Source organism: Tursiops truncatus, chromosome 11, assembly GCF_011762595.2.
Source record: "Tursiops truncatus isolate mTurTru1 chromosome 11, mTurTru1.mat.Y, whole genome shotgun sequence".
NCBI lineage: Eukaryota > Metazoa > Chordata > Mammalia > Artiodactyla > Delphinidae > Tursiops > Tursiops truncatus.
The window spans coordinates 28,861,074-28,881,212 of record NC_047044.1 but is presented as its reverse complement, the minus strand read 5'-3'; the positions used below and the strand labels follow the sequence as shown (position 1 = coordinate 28,881,212).

The 20,139-nt window shown below is 36.4% G+C and overlaps 1 protein-coding gene across 2 annotated transcripts in view; it reads right to left on the bottom strand.

Moving 5' to 3' along the window:
* Window positions 1–11,014, bottom strand: part of DCN (decorin) — a 36,352-nt gene extending 25,338 nt beyond the window's left edge. Inside the window, exons 1-2 of one of the 2 annotated variants that reach the window (XM_019918623.3) lie at window positions 10,809–11,014; window positions 6,692–6,938 (exon numbers count right to left, since the gene is read on the bottom strand). In XM_019918623.3, the coding sequence (XP_019774182.1) occupies window positions 6,692–6,905 (214 nt within the window). In that variant the 5' untranslated portion in view covers window positions 6,906–6,938; window positions 10,809–11,014. Of the gene's footprint in view, window positions 1–6,691; window positions 6,939–7,718; window positions 7,869–10,808 lie in introns of those variants that run through there. The other variant, XM_004329221.4, reaches the window with a different exon arrangement.
* Window positions 11,015–20,139: the final 9,125 nt, after the last annotated feature.

Here is a 20,139-nt window from a genome sequence, read left to right as displayed (position 1 = left end):
TCCCTTCAAATGTGGCATGGCCTTATGATGTCTCTCTGACCTAATGGAACGTGGTGAAGGTGACAGAGCATGACTTCCGGAGCTAGGTCAGAAAAGGTTGTTCAGCTGCTACCCAATTCTTCTGGGATGCTCGCTCTGGGGGCATCGAGGGGTCACGTAAGAAGTCTTTCTACACTGAGACCACTATGCTGGAGAGGCCATGTGAGACACTCCAGATGACAGAAGAGCTGAGCTCCTAGGCAACAGCAGAACACACTGCCAGTCATGAGAGTGAGCTGTCTTAGGTCCAGTCTGGACCATCCTCCCCATGGCTATGGCCTCAGCCAACACCTGACTACAAATGCATGAGAGACCCCAAGTGAGAGCAGCCCTTCTAAGCCCTGCTCAAATTCCCTGTAGCTTAAATCATGAGCAAAATAAAATGATTTTTTAAGTCACTAAGTTTTGAGGTAATATTTATTCAGCAATAGTAACAGGAAAAAAGTGGTTTCCTAAATTTAATTATTTTTCAATGAGCATTCTTTAATATAATTCTAAATCTCCCATCAAAATGCAATTATTTTCAAGGCTAGACTGAATTATTTAGTTGCTCTTCCAAATTCAGTAAAGGAAATTTTATCTTCTTTAAAATAGGGTTATTAATTAAAGTAAATAAAACTCTATTTAAGACATTACCAGAAAGTCATTTCTGAAATAAAGGCTAATAAGAATTGTACTTTTTTTTTCTAGTTGTCTCAGTGATGAATGGTATTGTTGTGCTAGCAAATTTCATCAATCTGGTAAACATCATGTTGGACAAAGGCCAGGTTGTCCTAAAACATCATGCCTTTTTTTGTTGTTTTCTGCCCTGTGGCAGGGGTCCAAACTCCAAGATTTATTCTTGTTGATTTCCAAAATGTTTTTATATTTCTGTCTTCAATTTAATAATTAGGTCAATGGTGATACACTTTAGTTTTGGCATATGATCAAAATAATATGTAGGAGTCCCAGCTCCATCAAAAACCATTTCTTCTAAAGGCAGGAATGTTTCCCTCTTTTCCTCTTAAAAAATAGCAATTTGACTCTGATGGCAGTTGGATTCAGAAATAATAGATCATCATTTTAATTCGATTCTCTTTCCAAATAACTTAAGGAAGGTTTAAGCTTCCTGGTTCTATAGTCATCCTCAAAAAGAATAAGAAAGGATACGCTACAGTTCCATGACTCCTAATTTCCAGTCAGCCATGTTCCACCCTGTTTCCAACTAGAGAGAATAAAGAATATTGTAGAACTATGCACTCATTCAAGCACTAAGCCATGCATATGTTAATTTATTCACTTATCAAGCATTTATTGATGTTTGAGAACCTACCAAGTGTAAGGCATTTTTTGGAGTGGAAGACCAAAAGATAAATTATCACCATGCTCTTCTTCTGGTAGAGAAAGTAAATATTTAAATAAGTAATTAAAGATAATGAATAATTATTATCTATGTACACATAATTGATTACTGCAGAATCATCAAAGCAAATATAGATTACAGTGAAAGCACAGAAGTAGACAAGCTTCAGAATTTGCCTCAAAACCATCTTCAGACTGAGTCAAGGGTTAATTAAATCTTGAGTGTTACAGTGTAGCTGCTACAGGGCTTCTTCCTTTTGTTAAGACTAGATTGCAAACTGGGTTAATTCTTCTTTATCCTTATTTTCAAGGAAATATATAATTTTCTTGCTACTCTTTTGAAGGAGAAAACTTAAGATTAGAGGGTCTCCTGCATTTCCTCTTTCATCCAGGAAATTGATATTCTGACTAACCTATTCCCATCCTGTCCTCTGGAGCCAGAAATGATCTTCCAGAGGAGAATGCATCGCAGCTGCAGTCTAACCAAATGCCTTGATCCCACACAGCTGCCTCTTTCTCCCTCCTGGGACTAAGAAGGAAACCAGGGAAATGTCAGTTGTCAGTCAGGTCAAGGAGACAGATGCTTCCTTTGGTCTTCTCTGACCCCTCTCTTCCTCCTTCTCACCTTTAGCCCCTTGAGTCAGGGCTTTGGTTATCTGGATCACACCTGAGCATTCCTCTTGCTGCATCTGAGATCTGTCATACTCTATCCCTACCCAAAACTATTTTAGGCAATCCATGGGCATGCTCTGTGCACAGCCTCCGTCTTGCACCACATCTTAGAGATACCCTTTTGATGCATCTGAAACTCTGAATGAGAGTCACCCCACATCCCTGCTGCTGTAAAGCTAGATATAAACAATGAAAGCAACTAAGCTTCCAGCATTCTCTGCCCCTTTACAAATAGTCCTAATTTATTCTTCTAGGATGATTTCATGGAAGAAGTCTAATGGTTCATTTACTTCATGCATGAGATTTGCTTCTGGAAAACCAGTTTCCCCAAACAAGAGACAAGCTCTGGCATCTATGTCCCAAGTGGTGACCACTAACAAAATTTCTACCTATTGAGGGAAAATGATTAAAAAGAAGAAAACTAACTTTATGCAATTTAAAGGGTTGCACATTTTCCTGAGATTTTTAAAAAGTAAAACATCCTTTGCATTATGAGGTACATTTTAGGGACCATTAGTTATTTACATCGCTTTTGCTTGGCAAAATAAAATGTTTCATCTTCTGGCATCATGTCTAGAGGGCTAACTATGCAGGCTATGAATCATCTGTGATTATTAAATAGCCAAAAGCTTTATTGTTCTCTCTACTCAACCAAACCAATTTTGTTCAAAGGAATAGTATTTGGAGAATACTATTTAGATAATTATACAATTTTCTAATTTTTATCTATTTTGTGATGTGGCCTTCTTTGGGGGGAGGGGAGAGAAGGTACTATTTTGTATCCAGCTTGACAAGCCATATACTTAGTGTTTCTCAATTTCACATAAAAATAAAGAACATCATGAGAAATAACTTCGTGTTATTAGCTGACTTTGTCTGAAATGGTCAACTGAACATAACAGTTACTATGAAAAATGTTTTTATAAATATTTTCTATTCTTACCTAATAAGGTAAGAGATATTCCCATTTATCCAGTGAGGAAACAGGTTTTGAAAGTTTCAAAGTTACAGGTAATAAATGGTAACTCAGGACTTGAGTTCAGAGGTGTTGAACTGCATGACCCAAGATCTTTCCACTATTAAATATTTTTAAGGCTATTTCAATTCTTTTGAAAGTTGTTTATAAGAAATATATCAATAAATATTCCTTTAATTTGGAAGAACAGTTAAAAAACAATACTTATGCTTATTTCACCTGGCAGGGCTGATGTGCCTTTAATAAATGAGATGAAGGTCGGTACCAAACAATGCTTCTTGGTGACACTAGATCCACAGATGAATGGCTGAGCCAAAGAGTACATAAGTAAGGGAACTGTCTTCCTTTAAGATACTAAGTACATAAAACAAAGCATCCAATCACAGGATTAATATTAGGGCATTCAGACAAGAATGAGTAACATTGTGGGATTATTATTTTAAGGAAACCCATAGGGTTCTGAATTTGCTAATCCTACGTTGACTTTTATATTGTTATTTTTATAAATGCTATAATTATGAGTGGATTTTTTATGTCTTAAGAGGATAGATAAAGAAAGACAAGAAGATATGGGTCTCATAAAATTCTGGTTCAAATTACAAGTTAAATTACAAGATCAGCCAAATAATTTGGCCAATATCAATGGAGAATTCATTACTTTCTTAGACTGGCTAAAATATGTGTTTACTTTTTCAATCCCCCATGCTCTAGAAAAACATATTATAATGCTATTCTGATAAGTTGGAACTAGGGACTAAAACAGTCAATGGATCTTCTTGAACACCTCAAGTTTCCCATGGACTGATTATTCAATTTTAATTTCACAGTTTTTATATCTTAGGTTTGAAAGAACTGTTTAAAATTTTGATGCTGTTTAACTTTGTCAGAAATACTTCTTACTGGCAAAAATAGTCAGACATTTGAATAAGACATGTTTGCTTATATTAAACATTATGTAGATAATAAGATGACAAAGCTCTATTGTCCTTCAACACTGAAGCTCCGCTCTGCTCATTAAAAGCTCTAGCAAGAATAATCCTTAAGAAAATATTAGTCCTTGGTATAAATAGGCATTCACATTTCTCTCCCCAAAGTGCATTGCATTTTTTCTTTGCTGTAATAATTCAAGCTTCATGTTCAGATTACTAGAGAACTTAAAACAAAAAATAAAATAAACTGCATTGCCTTTACTATGAATGAGGTTGCCCGTTTCCCCTTCTCTGCTTTTTCCTATGCTTCTTTCATCTTTTACTCCACATAATCATCATATAGAAAAAATGTATGGAGGCTCTACTATGGGTCAGGTACCTTACACAGATAATCGAATCTCTAAGACTGACTGTGATTTCTCTACAGATGAAAATGTCAAGGCTCTGAACAGCTTGCTGTGATCATAAAGGGAGCAGAGGCTATGCAGTAGTTGAAAATGAGAATACAGTGTTTTCTTTAAAGGCAGTGGATTGCTTTTCCTTTTAAAAAAAGTATTTTCTGTTTCAGAAATATCTGACTGATTTTTTGGACAATATATTTAAATATGCACATGTGAAAAAAAAATAAAAGTAACTTGGTTGAGGCCATTGCTCATTGGAACTCAGTACTCCCCTTTAAACATGGTTCCCCAAAACGAATCATTATTACAATCTTAGCTACTACTTCTGTATACAAGATCAGTAAGCCCAAAGGAATGATGTACACTCTGGGCTCTTAGAGAAAAAGATAACTTGGAAAATGTTCTCATCTGAAAACAACACAAAATAAACAAAGCAAAACAATAACAAGGACAACCAAAAAACTGTATCATGAGACATCCACATCAGTGAACTTGATGTTCCCTAAGGCTACATTTTTCTGTTTAGTTTTGAGCAATAGGCTTGGGAGTTTTTTTGTGATAGACAATTAGAAAACTGTCCCAATGCTTTAATTAGAGTCAAGCTTTATGAGTTATTTATCATGAAAGCAAAGTAAAACCATATTTTTGGAAGAATAAAACTTCAGTGAAGTGACTGGACAAGGCTTCCTTAAAAATATCAACTCTTTATTGTTGATAATATGTGTAGTGGGGGGTAGTTATGGATCCTTTTAAACTTGTTCTCAGGCAAAGTGAGATTCAATTTGCATCACATTTCTTAGGAACTCGGCCATTTTTGCAATATTTGAAAAACTTTACCACTAGTATATCCATCATAGGGTGACTCCCTCCTTCAGATATTTTTAACACCATTATTTTCCTGTCTAAACCAGTAATGGAGGTAATCTCTAGATGCCATAAAAGTTTCTGTAGAATTTGCTAGTAATATAATTCCCCTTGTCTCTAATACACAATTCAAAAAAGGAATAACCACCACCAGTAGAATATCAGACCCACAAGAACTAGGACCATATTTGTCTTCCTCATCCCTTTCTCTCCAGGGCCCAGAACAGATCTGACCCGTTATGGGATCTCAATATATTTTCTGAGTTAATGAGTCAATTAATTAATCTAGTGGAAGTATCCTGGAGCCTTTATTTACACGTTTTATTTGGGTTTAAATGGCGACACAGTACATGCCAGCATGAAAGAACCTATCTCAAAGTGTTTGTTTTTCAGTTGTCACTATTTAACATGTTTTACATTTTCCTGGGTTCCTATATGTAGTTTATTCCAATTCTAGGAGTTAGTAGCAAATTTTCCTGCAAAATACTCCTAGAAAGCATATTCTGAATAAATATAGGATTTCAAAAGTAAGTGCTCTACAAAGCTATGGGGTTTATTCTATAAGGAAATGCACCATGGCAGAATCATTCTGTGCGGATTTTTTTTTTTTCTTTCCAGTAAGAAAAATGAACCAAAAAAAAAAGAGGAATGTGAATCAGCTGCCATGTAAACTAAATTCATTCCCTTTTGGCCCATCTGCTGGGGCTTCGAACTTTGTGGAGATTTATCTTCTGAGTATATTGCTTTTGGAATTCCCAGGCCAAATTTTTCTTGAAAGCTAATAAATCAAACTGTATTTACAGTGTTAGGATAAAGATATATGCTTCACGATTATGTTGAATATCTATACCACAACTTCGTTATAAAGATTTCCTTTGAAACTTTCTAAAGAATATAAACAGCTAGATTACAAAACGCCAAAGGCAGAGGCAAAACTAAGACCCAGGGATTAAGGGAGTCTTTTGGTACTTGAAAGATAAATTTCTGTTCTAAAAGTTTACTTGTTTTGCTCTTGATAACGCTGCATACTTTACAATTTAGTAATGTTCAAACTTTTATCTGGGCTAAGCCAAGAGTGGAGAGATCACCCAGGTTTTCTTAATATCTAAGATTTCATGAGAGCAAATCATCAAATTAAAATAAGGTATCACCCTGGAATCATAGAACATATTATTTTGTTCAAAATTTTATTTTACAGAATGGGAGCCATGAAGCTCAGAAAGATGATTTTCTTTTTAAGTGACTCTTCCAAGATTGCAAAGTGATGGAGTCCTGACTTAGAAGAAAGTCCCCTAACTTCAAAGCTGTTTCTTTCTCTCCTGCTCTGCTTCCCTTACTCCTCATTAGGTGGCACTGTCTCTCACATTTGGAATTGCAGAAATTAAAACTGAGAATGCTAAACTCCCACAGAAGCCATTCCCATGAATAAAGCAGACAAGGTAGGTAAAGAAAGCCTGCACCCCACTCACCCAAATCAGAACACTGGACAACTCGAAGATGGCATTGACAGCGGAAGGGGCACACTGGCACCTGAGGCTCTAATTCAGGAACTTCGTGAAAGCGGTCGTCCGGGCCTATCCCAGAAGCCTCATCTTCCAGCATAAAGTCAAATAAGCCTTTCTGCTGAAACGGTCCAGCCCAGGAAACTTGTGCGAGCAAGAGGAAGATGAAAGTTGCCTTCATGATTTATCTCATGTATTTTCACAACCAAGGAACCTAGGAAACAAATGAAAGGTTTAGAAGAGTAGCCTTGCCTAGTGTATGTGGTTACTCTTAAGTAACACCTGACAGTGGAATGAGCATAGAGAAAAGCATAAAAAGTAATATTTTATTTATTGTTAGGAGCAGAGCGTTAGAAATATATTTGGAAGGTAACAAGGTACATTAGAGACTAACTCGCACAGCTATTTACTTATGAAGAAAAATTTGAATAGTATTTAAATCTGCTTGGTTTAATTTGGGTCTGAATTAAGACCATGGGTTATATAGTCAAGCCACCTGCAAAACTGTTATGATGATAAACCACTTTGGAATTTTCAATGCTCACTCAACACAAGCCATGCCACAGTTAAATAAAGTTTTGTCTGTACACATGAGAGATCTCCAATTACTGCTTCAGAAATATCTCTGGAAGCCAATCTCATTTCTCCACCCCACTGTATTTATCTTGGTCCAGACCCTTCTCATCACTCCCTGAACAAGAGCTTCCAAATGGACTCAGCCTTGAATATTTCTTCTGCTCCAGGCCATCTTCCACTCTGCTGCCCAAGTCATCTTCTAAAAATTAAATTTCATTGTATTAATTTTCTACCGCAAACCCTTTGTTGACTTCTCACAGCTTGCCAATAAAGTCTACATCCCCTTTGTTGCATATAAGACCATACATAATTTGATACCAACTGATATTTCAAGCCATATTTCTCTCCATTTTCTCTCTACTCCCAGTCTCCACCTCAAACCTGACACTCAAAGCTAATCACGATTTAAAATACCTACCTTGTAAGAGTGTTGTAAAGACTAAATGAGATAATGGGTTTCCCTTGCGTATTCCCTGGCTCATTCAGGCAGGATGCTGCTTTCTCTTCTATGCTCCCAAAGCATGTTGCTTACCTCTTTTAAAGATCTTATCACATTATATTGTAATTTGTTTCACATGCTTGGCCTGCCCCCCCCCCCCCCACTAGAAGATGTACTCCTTCAGGGCGTGTCTTAATCTTTGTTGTGTACCAGGGCCTTGCACAATATTTTGCACATAAATGACTCAATTGACCGTCAATTTATTAACAATACACGTTATTCAATTAGTTCTAGGCAACCAACTAGTCTGATTTTTAAAAATATGACTATCTTTTTTCAATATCAAATTTCTAGCATAAGAAAGATATCAAATTGATAACCTCAACTTGGTATAAGCAAGATTCAGTTTTTAAAATAAATCTATTGGCTAGTTTCTCAAACTAATCATTTTTAAGAAACTAATAAACATATATGGAAAATCCTATCTGATTTTTATATGACTTATATGTTATCTGATTTTACCAACAGGACTATTTTGTAAACAAATCGACAAACAGAAAGTATGATTTCGACAAATCCAGACAGTTTTTATCCATTCATTCAACAAGCCCTTATAGATATGTACATCTATGTTATTAAGTCGGTTGTTTAGTTGGCTGAAGTGAACTAAATGTATCTGAATAACAAAATCTTAATAAATCTGAATAACAATAAGTAGTTGATCATGGGGGAACAGTCTGTTTTTGAGTTCTTGTATTTTCAAACCCCACTGAAACTGCTCAAAGTATTCCCAGAACACATTGTAGATATTATCTTTAGTCTCATCATCTTTAATTGTACATTTATAAGGGTTCATATTAAAGTTGTACATTCATAATTAGAATTAGAGAATTATTTTCAGTCATTATCCAATTATAGCATATACAGAAAAGAAAAAGTCTTTGTATGCTCTAACCTTAATGTATCTTCTGGAAATGTTTGCCTAGATCTACTAGAGGGGAAACAAATGTTTTAAAATTTCTTACAATTTTATTCTTAGTTTGTATTTATTACTGACGCACATCTCAGGCAGCACGTATGCAATACAGAATAGTGACTTTTCATTTATATAATACCACGAAGATTATTATTCACACTGCCCCTTTAAATTCAGTATCAGGTTTCCTTTAGAAACCCATTCCCACTCAGTTACTGCATTGCCTTTTAAAGGAGACCCTATTGTTTTGGCAGTGTTCCCTTGGACTGGATCTAAGGGAGTGGTTTTCTGTCTGTTTCACATTAAAATGCAATGTTTATGGTTTACCACAAATTTGCTAGCCTTGCATATTTAATGTCTTACAATTTTTGAGAAAAATGAAGCAAACTAATTGCAGATTTAATAAATAGCAACGAGAATTAATGCAGATGTCACTTTCTGATCTTTCTCCAGAGCAGAAAATGCCTGGTTCACAAATCCAAAAAAAGGAAATGCTAAACATTAGCTCAGAGGAATATTATCATTTACACTTGTTTACTCTTGTTAAAATGGTACAAATTCTCTACACAGTATTCTTTTTGGTTGAAGCTGAACCCAGACAGCATTTAAGCTTCCATTACTTACCATTTTGTGTGTGTGTGTGTGCACGCGTGTGCATGCATTTTAACCCTGAATGTCCTGGGGAAGAATAATATGTGTCCAGGTACTTTATACAAAGTCCTCCATGAAATAACTTCTTTAAATTAGTGTCATAGTACTTAAAAACTCAGCATCTTAAACCAATTAATGTGGGCTGTTGATACTGATGATTTCTTTAATCATTTCCTTCCTTTCTTAATAAATCAGAAAAATAAACCAAAAAACCCCAGCAGTTGCCCATGTAGACAGCAAGGAGACTATTCTTGAGATGATATGCTATTAAAATTTCATTTCAACTGTTTTAAGTATTCTTAGAATGTATGCCTCTTTTTAAAATGCTAATTGCTAAGAACGTCACTACCTTACTAAAGCTCATTGCCATAATTTATGTGTTCTATCAAAAATAATAATTTCTGGTTTCTTAAACTACTCCATTTCATTATACCATTCAGATCAACATTTGTATGATGTCATTTAAGCCTTTGGTGTGATTTTCAAAGTCAAAATTTAACCCTCACGAGATAAGTGAAGCTGTAAATGCAGAGCAAATTAAATCCCCCAGCACTAGGTGAATTAAAACCTCAATAATAATAGAAATAAGTTAAAAATAAACAGTAAAAGCGGTATCCATCCATAAATAAAGGCTACTATAGGAGGCATTTGGTTCTTTTTCTGGCCAAAATAGCAATTTGAAGAAAAAGCCACAGGTATTTACATCACTGGGAGTCCATTTAACCAGTGGTCATCATGTTACCCTGTTTTGAAATTAGAAAGAAAAATAACCCACACTTTCATTTTATAGTGAATGTATCTTATAGTAAAATTTTATTTGCAGCGAACATTCTGGCAGGGTCTCTTCTTTACATTTAAGAAATTATGTAGCTAACTGTGAGATTATCTTAGTTCAGTCCTTAATAATCAGCATAAATATATTCAGTGTTTATTTTCACCTCTCTGGTGATAATTTCTATTATTTTCCAGTATACATTAGACTTCTATAAGTTATCACTAGAGTTCACTTCTCTGAGGTTTTAAAGTTCTTAAAATATACAAGAATTCAGGAGGAGAATAAATCCTTAAATATATAATCCAACTACGAATAATACGCCAGTCTAGAATACTTTTCTATAAACATTTCCCAAAGAGCTAAACATTTAATTAGCACAAATAAAAAATATATCAATAAAGATAGTCATGGTGTTAGGTTATAGTTTCTTAAGAAACATCTTTGCAAGAACAGAGAGAAAGAACTAAAGCAATGCATTCAACCATTTTACCAAATATTTACTTTCTGTTTTCAAGCAATACTTGTTTAAAATGCTGCATAAAGGTTACTAAAAGTTTAGCACATATTGTTTGCTTTTTTCCTCTTACCAAATAATCCCTTTTTTCTCAACTTGATCAAAGTTTTATTAGTCTGTAGCAGAGTTCAGGACAATTATTGAAAACCATACCTTTTAATCCGGGGATCTGCCACAGGAGCCCTCAAAGCTGAGATGTAATTACACTAAATATTCAGCCCAGGCAAAAGAGTTTGCAGGTGTGGAAAGGAGGAGGGGGCAGGTGCTGCTCTGTGACTGTCACTAGGTTGAAAACCTCCTGCTTCTACTCCATAGCACAGTTAAAAAATAAGGTTTCCCTCAATGAACACAATCCGGCTGACACCCACATTAGATCATATGGTAATGATATGTCTCTTGTATTGTAGCCAGAAATTTTATCGGCCTTTTTTTCTCCCCATTTAAATGCTTTATTCCTTTTTCATCTGCTTAAGATTCTAAACTTCTTCTGTAGTATAGCAGTGGAGCAACTTGACTTGGAATTTGTTTTACCGTGTGGATTCATTTCCCTAAAATTGTAACTAAAGGGTTTATTTCCCCACCCCCAACCCTACTCCTTTATCCAGCCTTTCTAGTCTTGTTTATAAGTCACATTTATCATATTACCGAAATGACAGTTTTTCTTGCTTTCAGGATGTGTAAGTCCAGCAAATGGAATGAAATTATTTTAAGTGTGGTCTGTGAAAATAAATGAGTAGTCATTCGGATTCTTACTTGCCCTGGGCTGTTTGTGCAAGTTCAAGTACTACGCTGTGGAGGTTTTCTATGTATTTTGAACGTATTTCTAAAGTGTCCTGGAAGAAAGCCATGGTTTTATATGAAAAGCATGTCATTTATTACTTTCCTTACTCATAGTTTAAAACCTTTCTTGTTGTCTACCAGTTGTGTGTGTGTTTTTTTTTTAATAAAACACATAGATATTAGAAGTTGATCACAATTTAATTTAGCCTGTATATGAAAAATTTTATTTTCATAGACTACACTTTTATATACTTCAGAACTCTGAAAATGGCAATAAAGGCTATGGCTCTTTCCAAATTCAGTAAATAGAAAGTGCAAATTCAAGGAAAGATATTTATTCAGCCAGTGGAAGCTTTTTTGAGTTTTTGTAATTCCCTTGCTGGATGCTGTCAGTTCTCTGTGTGTGTCTCTATGTTTTGACTTGTATCTTTATGTCCTGGCCCCTAGGCTGTTACCAGGTAGAAACTTGAAATCAACATCTGTGAAACATGAGAGGATAACCTTCCCATCCTCCACCCTCCCTCCCTCCCTCCTCTAGCTATCTAAGTGCACAATTCTACAGTAAATATACTTTTGCCTTGATGAAATGTGAAGAAATTAAAATTTTGAGTGTGCATCTAAAGAAGGGAGGAAGGGTACTATCACATGCTATTTTGTCTTATTTTCCAAGCCCAGTCTCCATAATTTTAACACCTTACCCCACTCCTTTTCTCCTTGGCATTTAATAAACCCATGCCCAATTAGTCTGATGGTTTAGGAAAAGGCAAATATTTTCCCTGGACATTGGTGCAAAATCCATGCTCCCCTTACCTGGAATCAATTAACTTTTCCATTTGAACTCCTCTTGCATTTATCTCATTCTTATAGCATGCAATCACTTCTTCATATTATGGTTTTTTATGTACATCTCTTACCCCAAGGAATAAAGCACATCCTCTTCATATTTGTAAGAGTCCCCACACTCAGCACAAAGTATATAGTAAATTCTCAAGAAACACTTGATGAATGACTATTACATGAAGATAGATCATTAGCTATGGATCATACCATGATTATTGTTTTGCTCAGGTCTGTTTTGCTCCTTATCAAAGCCCAATCTACTATAGTGCTATAGTGTATATGATGAATAACAGTAGTAATTGTTACCAGAGAGAGAGAGAGAAAGAGGGAAGGGGGATTGGAAGAAGAAGAAGGAGGAGGAGGAGGAGGAGGGGGAGGGGGAGGGGGAGGGGGAGGGGAGGGGGAGGGGGGAGGGGAGGGGGAGGGGAGGGGAGGGGAGGGGGAGGGGAGGGGAGGGGGAGGGGAGGGGAGGGGGAGGGGGAGGGGAGGGGGAGGGGGAGGGGAGGGGGAGGGGAGGGGGAGGAGGAGGAGGAGGAGGAGGAGGAGAAGAAGAAGGAGAAGGAGAAGGAGAAGGAGAAGAAGAAGAAGAAGAAGAAAAGAAGAAGGAGGAGGAGGAGGAGGAGGGGGAGGGGGAGGGGGAGGGGGAGGAGGAGGAGGAGGAGGAGGAGGAGGAGAAGAAGAAGAAGAAGAAGAAGAAGAAGGAGGAGGAGGAGGACAGGAGGAGAAGAAGACACATTATCTTGATATGTAGATCATCTTACTTTTATAAAGCAGAACCATTTTGGCTACATTTCACATCCAGGTTCTTCCCTCTGATAGTAAGCTATATGAAATCAGTATTCTTATCCTCTCTGAGTCTCAGTTCCCATATCTGTAAAATACATGAAAAGTATTACCTAATACATAATATTGAAATAAAGATGAAATGAGGCAAAAGGTATAATAAGGCATATAATTCAGAGCATGGCTGGGATAAATTAAGCTCACTGTAAATGTTAGTCTTTATTGTTTTCTGATGTATCATAGCAATCCTTTGAGTTGGGCAAGGGAAATCATTTTTACTCTTTCCAGTTTATAGATGAGAAAACTGAAGTCCAATGCTCTACCCAAGCTCACAGAGCTAGTAAGAAGCCCAACAAAAATGAATACCCAAACCTTCTCATACCTAATCTAGTTTACCATTACTATACTGCATTTTAAGAAAGATCAAACTCTTAAGTTATAGGAAATCAATAATAAAAATTCTTGGGTAACATGTCTTTGCAGACTAGTTTAAAAGCTGTGACCAAGTTACAATTCTTTTTAAACTTTATTTTTGTGCAGGAAAAAATATTTCTATCTTTTAAGTTTTAGTAAGAACCTCACCTCCAAAATCCCAAGGATTTTACTGAATATCATATTATTTAAAATTTGTACCTTTAATCAGATGTTGTTACATATGTTGTCATATCCACTTTTAGATGGAAGAAATTAAGTCACAACAAAGTCATATACAGCAAGTCACAAAGAAGCCAGAATCCTAGGTCACTTGTAATCAAATGGGAAATGAAACAGTTTTGAGGCTAGAAGCCATGCTTGTGCAAAGGAGGCTGAAATTTATCCTGGCTTGGAATGTTTGGGGGTAGGGTTCACTGAAATCTTGGCTGCTGTATAGATATTTGAAATATTCAAATACAGAGCAGATACCAAATCTGCTGTTAAAACCACTTAAACTGTGATTCCTACTGACAAGCCACTAGTTAACAGGGTGACTATATTCTGCATGTTATCAAAGTTCATTTCAAGGCTAGTCACTCTTTCTCACCGACATCAAATACAAGTGATTTAAATTGTACCTGCATACTAAGATGTAAAGAATGCCAGAGCTTAGGAAGGTCTCCTTCTGACACCCTTTTATTTTCAAAGAGGTCTGGAAGCAAGTTATTATCTTCACAAACCTGATGTGACTGTTTTATTCTCATACTGACTCTTCAAAGTAAGGTCAGCAGCTGGAATGGGTTGTTAGGCTCTTTCTTTTGCCACCCTAGACAGATTTTCTTCTTTAGCCAAGAAAGAAGGCTAGGGTGGAATTCAGGGTGGCCTAGAATGCAAGTTTGAAACAAAATTGGTAGAAAACGATTACCTTGGCTATCTTCTTTCTTCCCCATATGCCTCTACTCCCTCAACCTATCGCCACTGTGTTCAGTGTCCTTGTGCCTTGCATAAGTAATGTAACCTTCTGTTTTTCAGGCTTCTAATCTATAAATGTGTCTAAACATAGTACTACCTACATTATAGGTTTGTGGTAAGGTTTAGAAAAACATTAATACATAAAGCATCTAGAACTGCACCTGACACATCTCAAACAATATATACGTGTTTGTTGTTGCTTCTGCTGCTGCCACTCTTGTGGGCATGGTTGTTACAAACCTTTCCTTGGACACTCCAGTCCAGTAATCAGACCACACCCCTGTCCTAGCCTAAGGTGTTGTCTACCTAGCAACGCAAAATATCACCTAAACTTTGATATAGTTGGAAAAACAGGGACTTTGCAGTTAGATAAGCTTGGGTTTAAACCTCTACTTTGTACTTGTAAAATAACTGGCTGGCTTTCTTCATGCATGACATTTTAGTGGGTTCCAAGCCCTGCTGAAATCCATTCATAGACTTTATAAGGATCCAGAGACTCCAGGTAAAGAATCTCTACTCTGAACAATGAAGGAGAAGTGGGAATAGAAACAAGGACAGGGTAAGTTATGAATTAAGATAAAGGTATGGAGATACGTGGCTGTCTTTCATGACAAGGAGGTATTCAGTTCCTTAATTCTCTGACTCTTGAACGTTCAGGAGCAGCTCTTTTGTCAAGTACAGTCAAGAGATTTATTATTCTTTTCACAGAATTGATCAGTAGTTGTACTGGGACACCAAACCAAGATTTATTGAATATCTAGTAACCTATCAAGCAATCAATCAATCAGCAAATATTGACTGATGAACCACTATGGAAGAAAATGTTAAAACTAGGCCCTGTGGAGGATACTAATAAACAGAAAATATAAAGTGAAGGGCACGACCTCAAAGGACTTACACTGCAGTAAGGAGATAGGGCATAAGCTATATATATATATATCTATATAAAATAACATTTTAGAGTTGTAGTACCATAGAACTTATAATGTACTATACAATTATAACTCCTGGCCAAAGTAAAGTATGATGTAATTAAAAATAACTGTCTTAGCAAGTCAGAAGAGGAACAGGGGAGAGATCACCTTACATATAGGTGGTTAGCTAAGTGTTTATGCAAAACAAGGTACAGTTTGAGCTGAATCCTGAAGGATAGAAAGAGTGTGAAAGAAGAGGGACAGCTTTTTTAGGCTGGCAGAACAGCACTATCAAAACCTTGGCAATGAGAAAGCAAGAGATAATAAATAAATAAATTTGGCTTAAAAGGACACTTTTCAAAGAAGCTGTGAGCTCTTTTCTCATCCTTGAACATTCAACAACTACAGTGGTGTCTGACATGTGGATATCACACAATAAATAAATGTTCCATGTTTATGATAATAACTAGAGACAAGGAAAGAAATGAGGGTAGAGTATGACTGTGGAAGGACTTGAAAGTCTTCCATGGGGCACTTATTTACTCATTCATTTGTTCAGCAAATATTCATTTGATGATTAATATGTGCCAGTTCCCGTGCTAGCATCTGGATGTCATCAAAGGTACTTGAATGAGGTAATAACATGATACAATTTTATTTTAACAAATCAAATCTAGCAAGTATATGCAGGGTGGTGAAACTGGAATCAAGGAAATTAGGAGGCTATTGCTTTAGTCTTGAAGTATTAATACCTTAGTAACAAGAAGGTGATCATGGCCAAAAATTGGGCCACTGCTCAGGAAGCTGATGTGATATATTAAAGATAAATGTTTAGCGCACCTATTCTGTGCCAGGCACTGTGGCGTGTTCTTGAAATTCATTATCTCAATTAAGACTCATGTTAACCATATCAGTTATGCACTATCATAATTAATTTTCATAATCAATTTTAAAAGCCTGGAAATAAGGTTTGAAGAGGCTCTGTACCCCACCCACTGGTCTCTTTACCACTCCAACCAGCTGCTTTTGTCACGTAAGCAATGGCAGGAAAATAGTTAACTGCTTGCATCTCTATCTCCAAGGAGAACATTGTTTAAATGGAAAAGAGCAGCAAACAGAGATGATTAATTAAAGCTCTTGATGTCTGCAAAAGTCATAAGAAATTAACTATTTTATGTGAGTTCAACTTTTAAGGCACTAAAATAATCAGTCATCTTTTTTTTTTTTTATTTTTTTGCGGTACACGGGCCTCTCACTGTTGTGGCCTCTCCCGTTGCGGAGCACAGGCTCCGGACGCGCAGGCCCAGCGGCCATGGCTCACGGGCCCAGCCGCTCCGCGGCATGTGGGATCCTCCCGGACCAGGGCACAAACCCGTGTCCCCTGCATCGGTAGGCGGACTCTCAACCACTGCGCCACAATGGAAACCAATCAGTCATCTTGATAGTGACTCTAGTGTGAGTAATTACGGAGAAATCATGCAATCTAAATTATGGAATAAAAAAAGAAATGAAGGATTTACATAGAAGCTTTCTCTGTGAATTCTCACATGGGAAAAGCCCTTGGGTTGCATGAAGGCTTGCTTCCCACCTTGAGTGATGGAAGAAATGTTGACATTTAACAGACAAGACCACCTTTGGAGATGTGCCTATCGAAAGTGAGTGGAAACTACAAAAGAAAGAGATAAAAGCCAGACGTTATCTGAAAGACCACCTCCTAGCCATGCTCCTGCCTGTTTACTTATTAGTTAACTAGTGCCGCCGGAAATGAAACCTGCTACCGCAAACCCACCAAAGTTTGGCAATGCTATACTTCCTTCTCAAATGAAGAAAAACATTCTGTGTGAAGATGAAAGTTGAAGCCAAGCAGATGAGATAGACCACAATAATGTGCAATGCCTGCATTGTGAGTTGAGCACACACACCCTGAGGCCAGAACGCTCAGGTTTGATTCTTGGCTCTGCCGCTGATTATGTGTGTGACCTCAGGCAGTTTCCCCATTAACGATCACACCTTATTACACAGAAGGATAAAATGAGTCTGTATTTGCAAAGGGTTTAGAACAGAACCTGTCCTATAGGATAACCTATGTAAGTTTATGTCAAGTAACGCAAGTTTCAGAACAAATTGAGAATTTTAAGAGATTATTTGCTTCTTTGTCTTGCCTTTTATTCATACTCTCACCTGAAAGTTATGTCCTGTTTAGTTCGGAGCATGCAAATGCAGGTCATGTCTGTGCAGTGTACTTACTGCAGGGCACCTATTTGATCTGTAAATATTCTCCTTTCAGTTTACCCTGTATCTTAGGAAAAAATAAATGCTCCACCACAGAATACAGTCCTCCAGAATTTAAGTAGGCAAATGAATGAAAAGTTGGATTCTAATGTCTGTACTGTAAAATAATGGCTTTGTTTAGGAAATTTTTCTGAGATAGTTATAGCCCCCTGAGAATTATTTGACTTGATTCAAGTTGTCCCATCAATAGCAGTAATTCATCCCTTGTAGTTTTTTCTTGTTTAAGTTATTTCTTTAATAATTCATGAGATGAAAGTTTTGATGCAGATAGATATTAACATGACAACAAAGTGAACCACGTTTTCCCATTTAAATCACATGAGTGTTTTTATTTTTGGAAACAAGCCTCTATTTTGAATAAAACCATTTTAACTTCTTGAAGAAATATTACTGTTTAGAAATAATTTATGTGCCCATTTTTTTGTAGAATGATGTCTGAGCACATTATTTATAAAAGCATTAAATCACCAATGTGTGAGCTTACTTTATAATTATGAGTCTCTGGGGAAAAAACAGAAAATGGAGGCCTGATCACTATGGTGCTTCAGGTTTAAATTCTCTTTGGGGCTTTCTTCATCAAAAGGTTGGCTTCTCATGAAACACCTTCATTCCTTGAGGCCAGTTTCAATAATTTCTCTGGCATTCCTCATGGTCTGAGACAATACAAAATCCAACTAGAAATTAAGTATTTAATTCTTCCCATAGGCCAAGAATCATACAAGTTGGTGCTATCAAGACAGCTCTTAAAGATTTGTTGCCTTCTGAATGATAAGAACATTATGTGCTTGTCTGAGGAGAGTAAAACCACGTAGTGAAAGCTGCTGAGAGATGACAGGAAATACGGGGAAGATTTTTTTTTGTTTTTAATCCATGTAGTTGCAAACCCCAGTGGTTGCTAGCTGGCAATTAAAATGTAATGGCACCAACATTACATTAACAAGTACTTAATGATGCCGTTGCAAATCTGGTGGTGTCAAGGGCTTTTTTTGGTATGTTTTCATTGTAGTAAAACTATACATAACATATATTTTATCATTTTACATTTTGTGTTCAATTTAGTGTCATTAAGTACATTTACAACGTTGTGCAACCATCACTACTATCCATTTCCAGAACTTTTTCATCATCTCAAACAGAAACTCTGTACCCATTTAACAACTCCACATTTCCTTCTCCCCTCAGTCCTCAGTGACCTCTACTTTGCTCTCTCCATGAATTTGCCTATTCTAGATACCTCACATAAAGTGAAATCATACAATAAAATTTTAATTTAGGGAAAAAAAAAAAAAGCTTTCCTTTCTTTTTTTTTAGTTTTTTTTTTTAAAAAAAGAATGTATTTAAGTGGAGGGAGAGTGGAATGCAAAGAAACTATCAGGGACAATGAAAGAGCTGGAACCATGTTGCTCTAAGGGAAGGGTTTCTTCCAGGAGGAAAACCCTGGCCTCAGTCATTAAACCTGATAGATGGGCCTGGGAGCTCACTCACTCTGTTTATGTCAAAGATGTAATTTGAAGGCACCTAACATTCTTTATTAAAATCAGCACCAAACAAAAATGTAACAATTAAGATATATTAATTTTCTGTAGAAAATAATTCACCAAGGAAACTTTCTTATCACCAAATGTTTGTTTATAAACATTAAGAATATAATTTTCAGGCCAGCTAATGCATTTGGAATGAGGGTATTGACACTCCTTACTGGTAGGCATTTATTTTCAGTTCTTTGCTCAGTGCTGGTAACTGAGCTATAGTAAGTATGTGTGTCTTGTCACAGCAGTTCTGTGAAATAAGGAATAAAAGGTATGTTTTGTGACTATAAAATACACTTAAACTAACGTGGCATAGCCAAATAAAACCTTTAATCTTGGTCTTACGAGAAATACTTTCTGAACCAACTATTTTTATGAAAGTACTAAAGAAAATATTTTCCTGAAAGAATAGCATTTATTTCTATAAAGTGCTTTTAATATTTCTTTTAAAAATATTGAGTATGTTAAAATTAAAAATAAACTTCTTAAATGTTTAATTCCAAACAACAGAAATAATTTAAGCACCGTGCAAAGATTTTTAGAAAAAGATATCAGTACCAGACAAAAGCTACCCTGGGAGAAGTGAAGTTACTTTCATCCATAATTTAAAAATCAAAATTCAGTTCCCTCCAAATTTAATTTATACTAAGGCATCCTAGATGTGGGTGCCAGAATGAAAGTTCCATCAAAGTGGGGATATTTGCCCTTTGTTTCACTGCTATATTTTTTGTGCTTAAACAAGCATGGCACGTGGTTGGCCAACGTAAATAGTTGTTGAGCACTAGCCCTCTAGGGTCTGAGGTTCCCCAACCTCAGGGCATACAACATTCAATTCTTCCATGTTACATCCCTTAAACACCCAGAAGAATCTGTCTTCACTGGTAAAGACCTCTTAGATAGTCACAGGATCAAGTCCAAGTTCCTCCTTCAGACTGGTAATTTTGGAGATAGTCCTTCCAG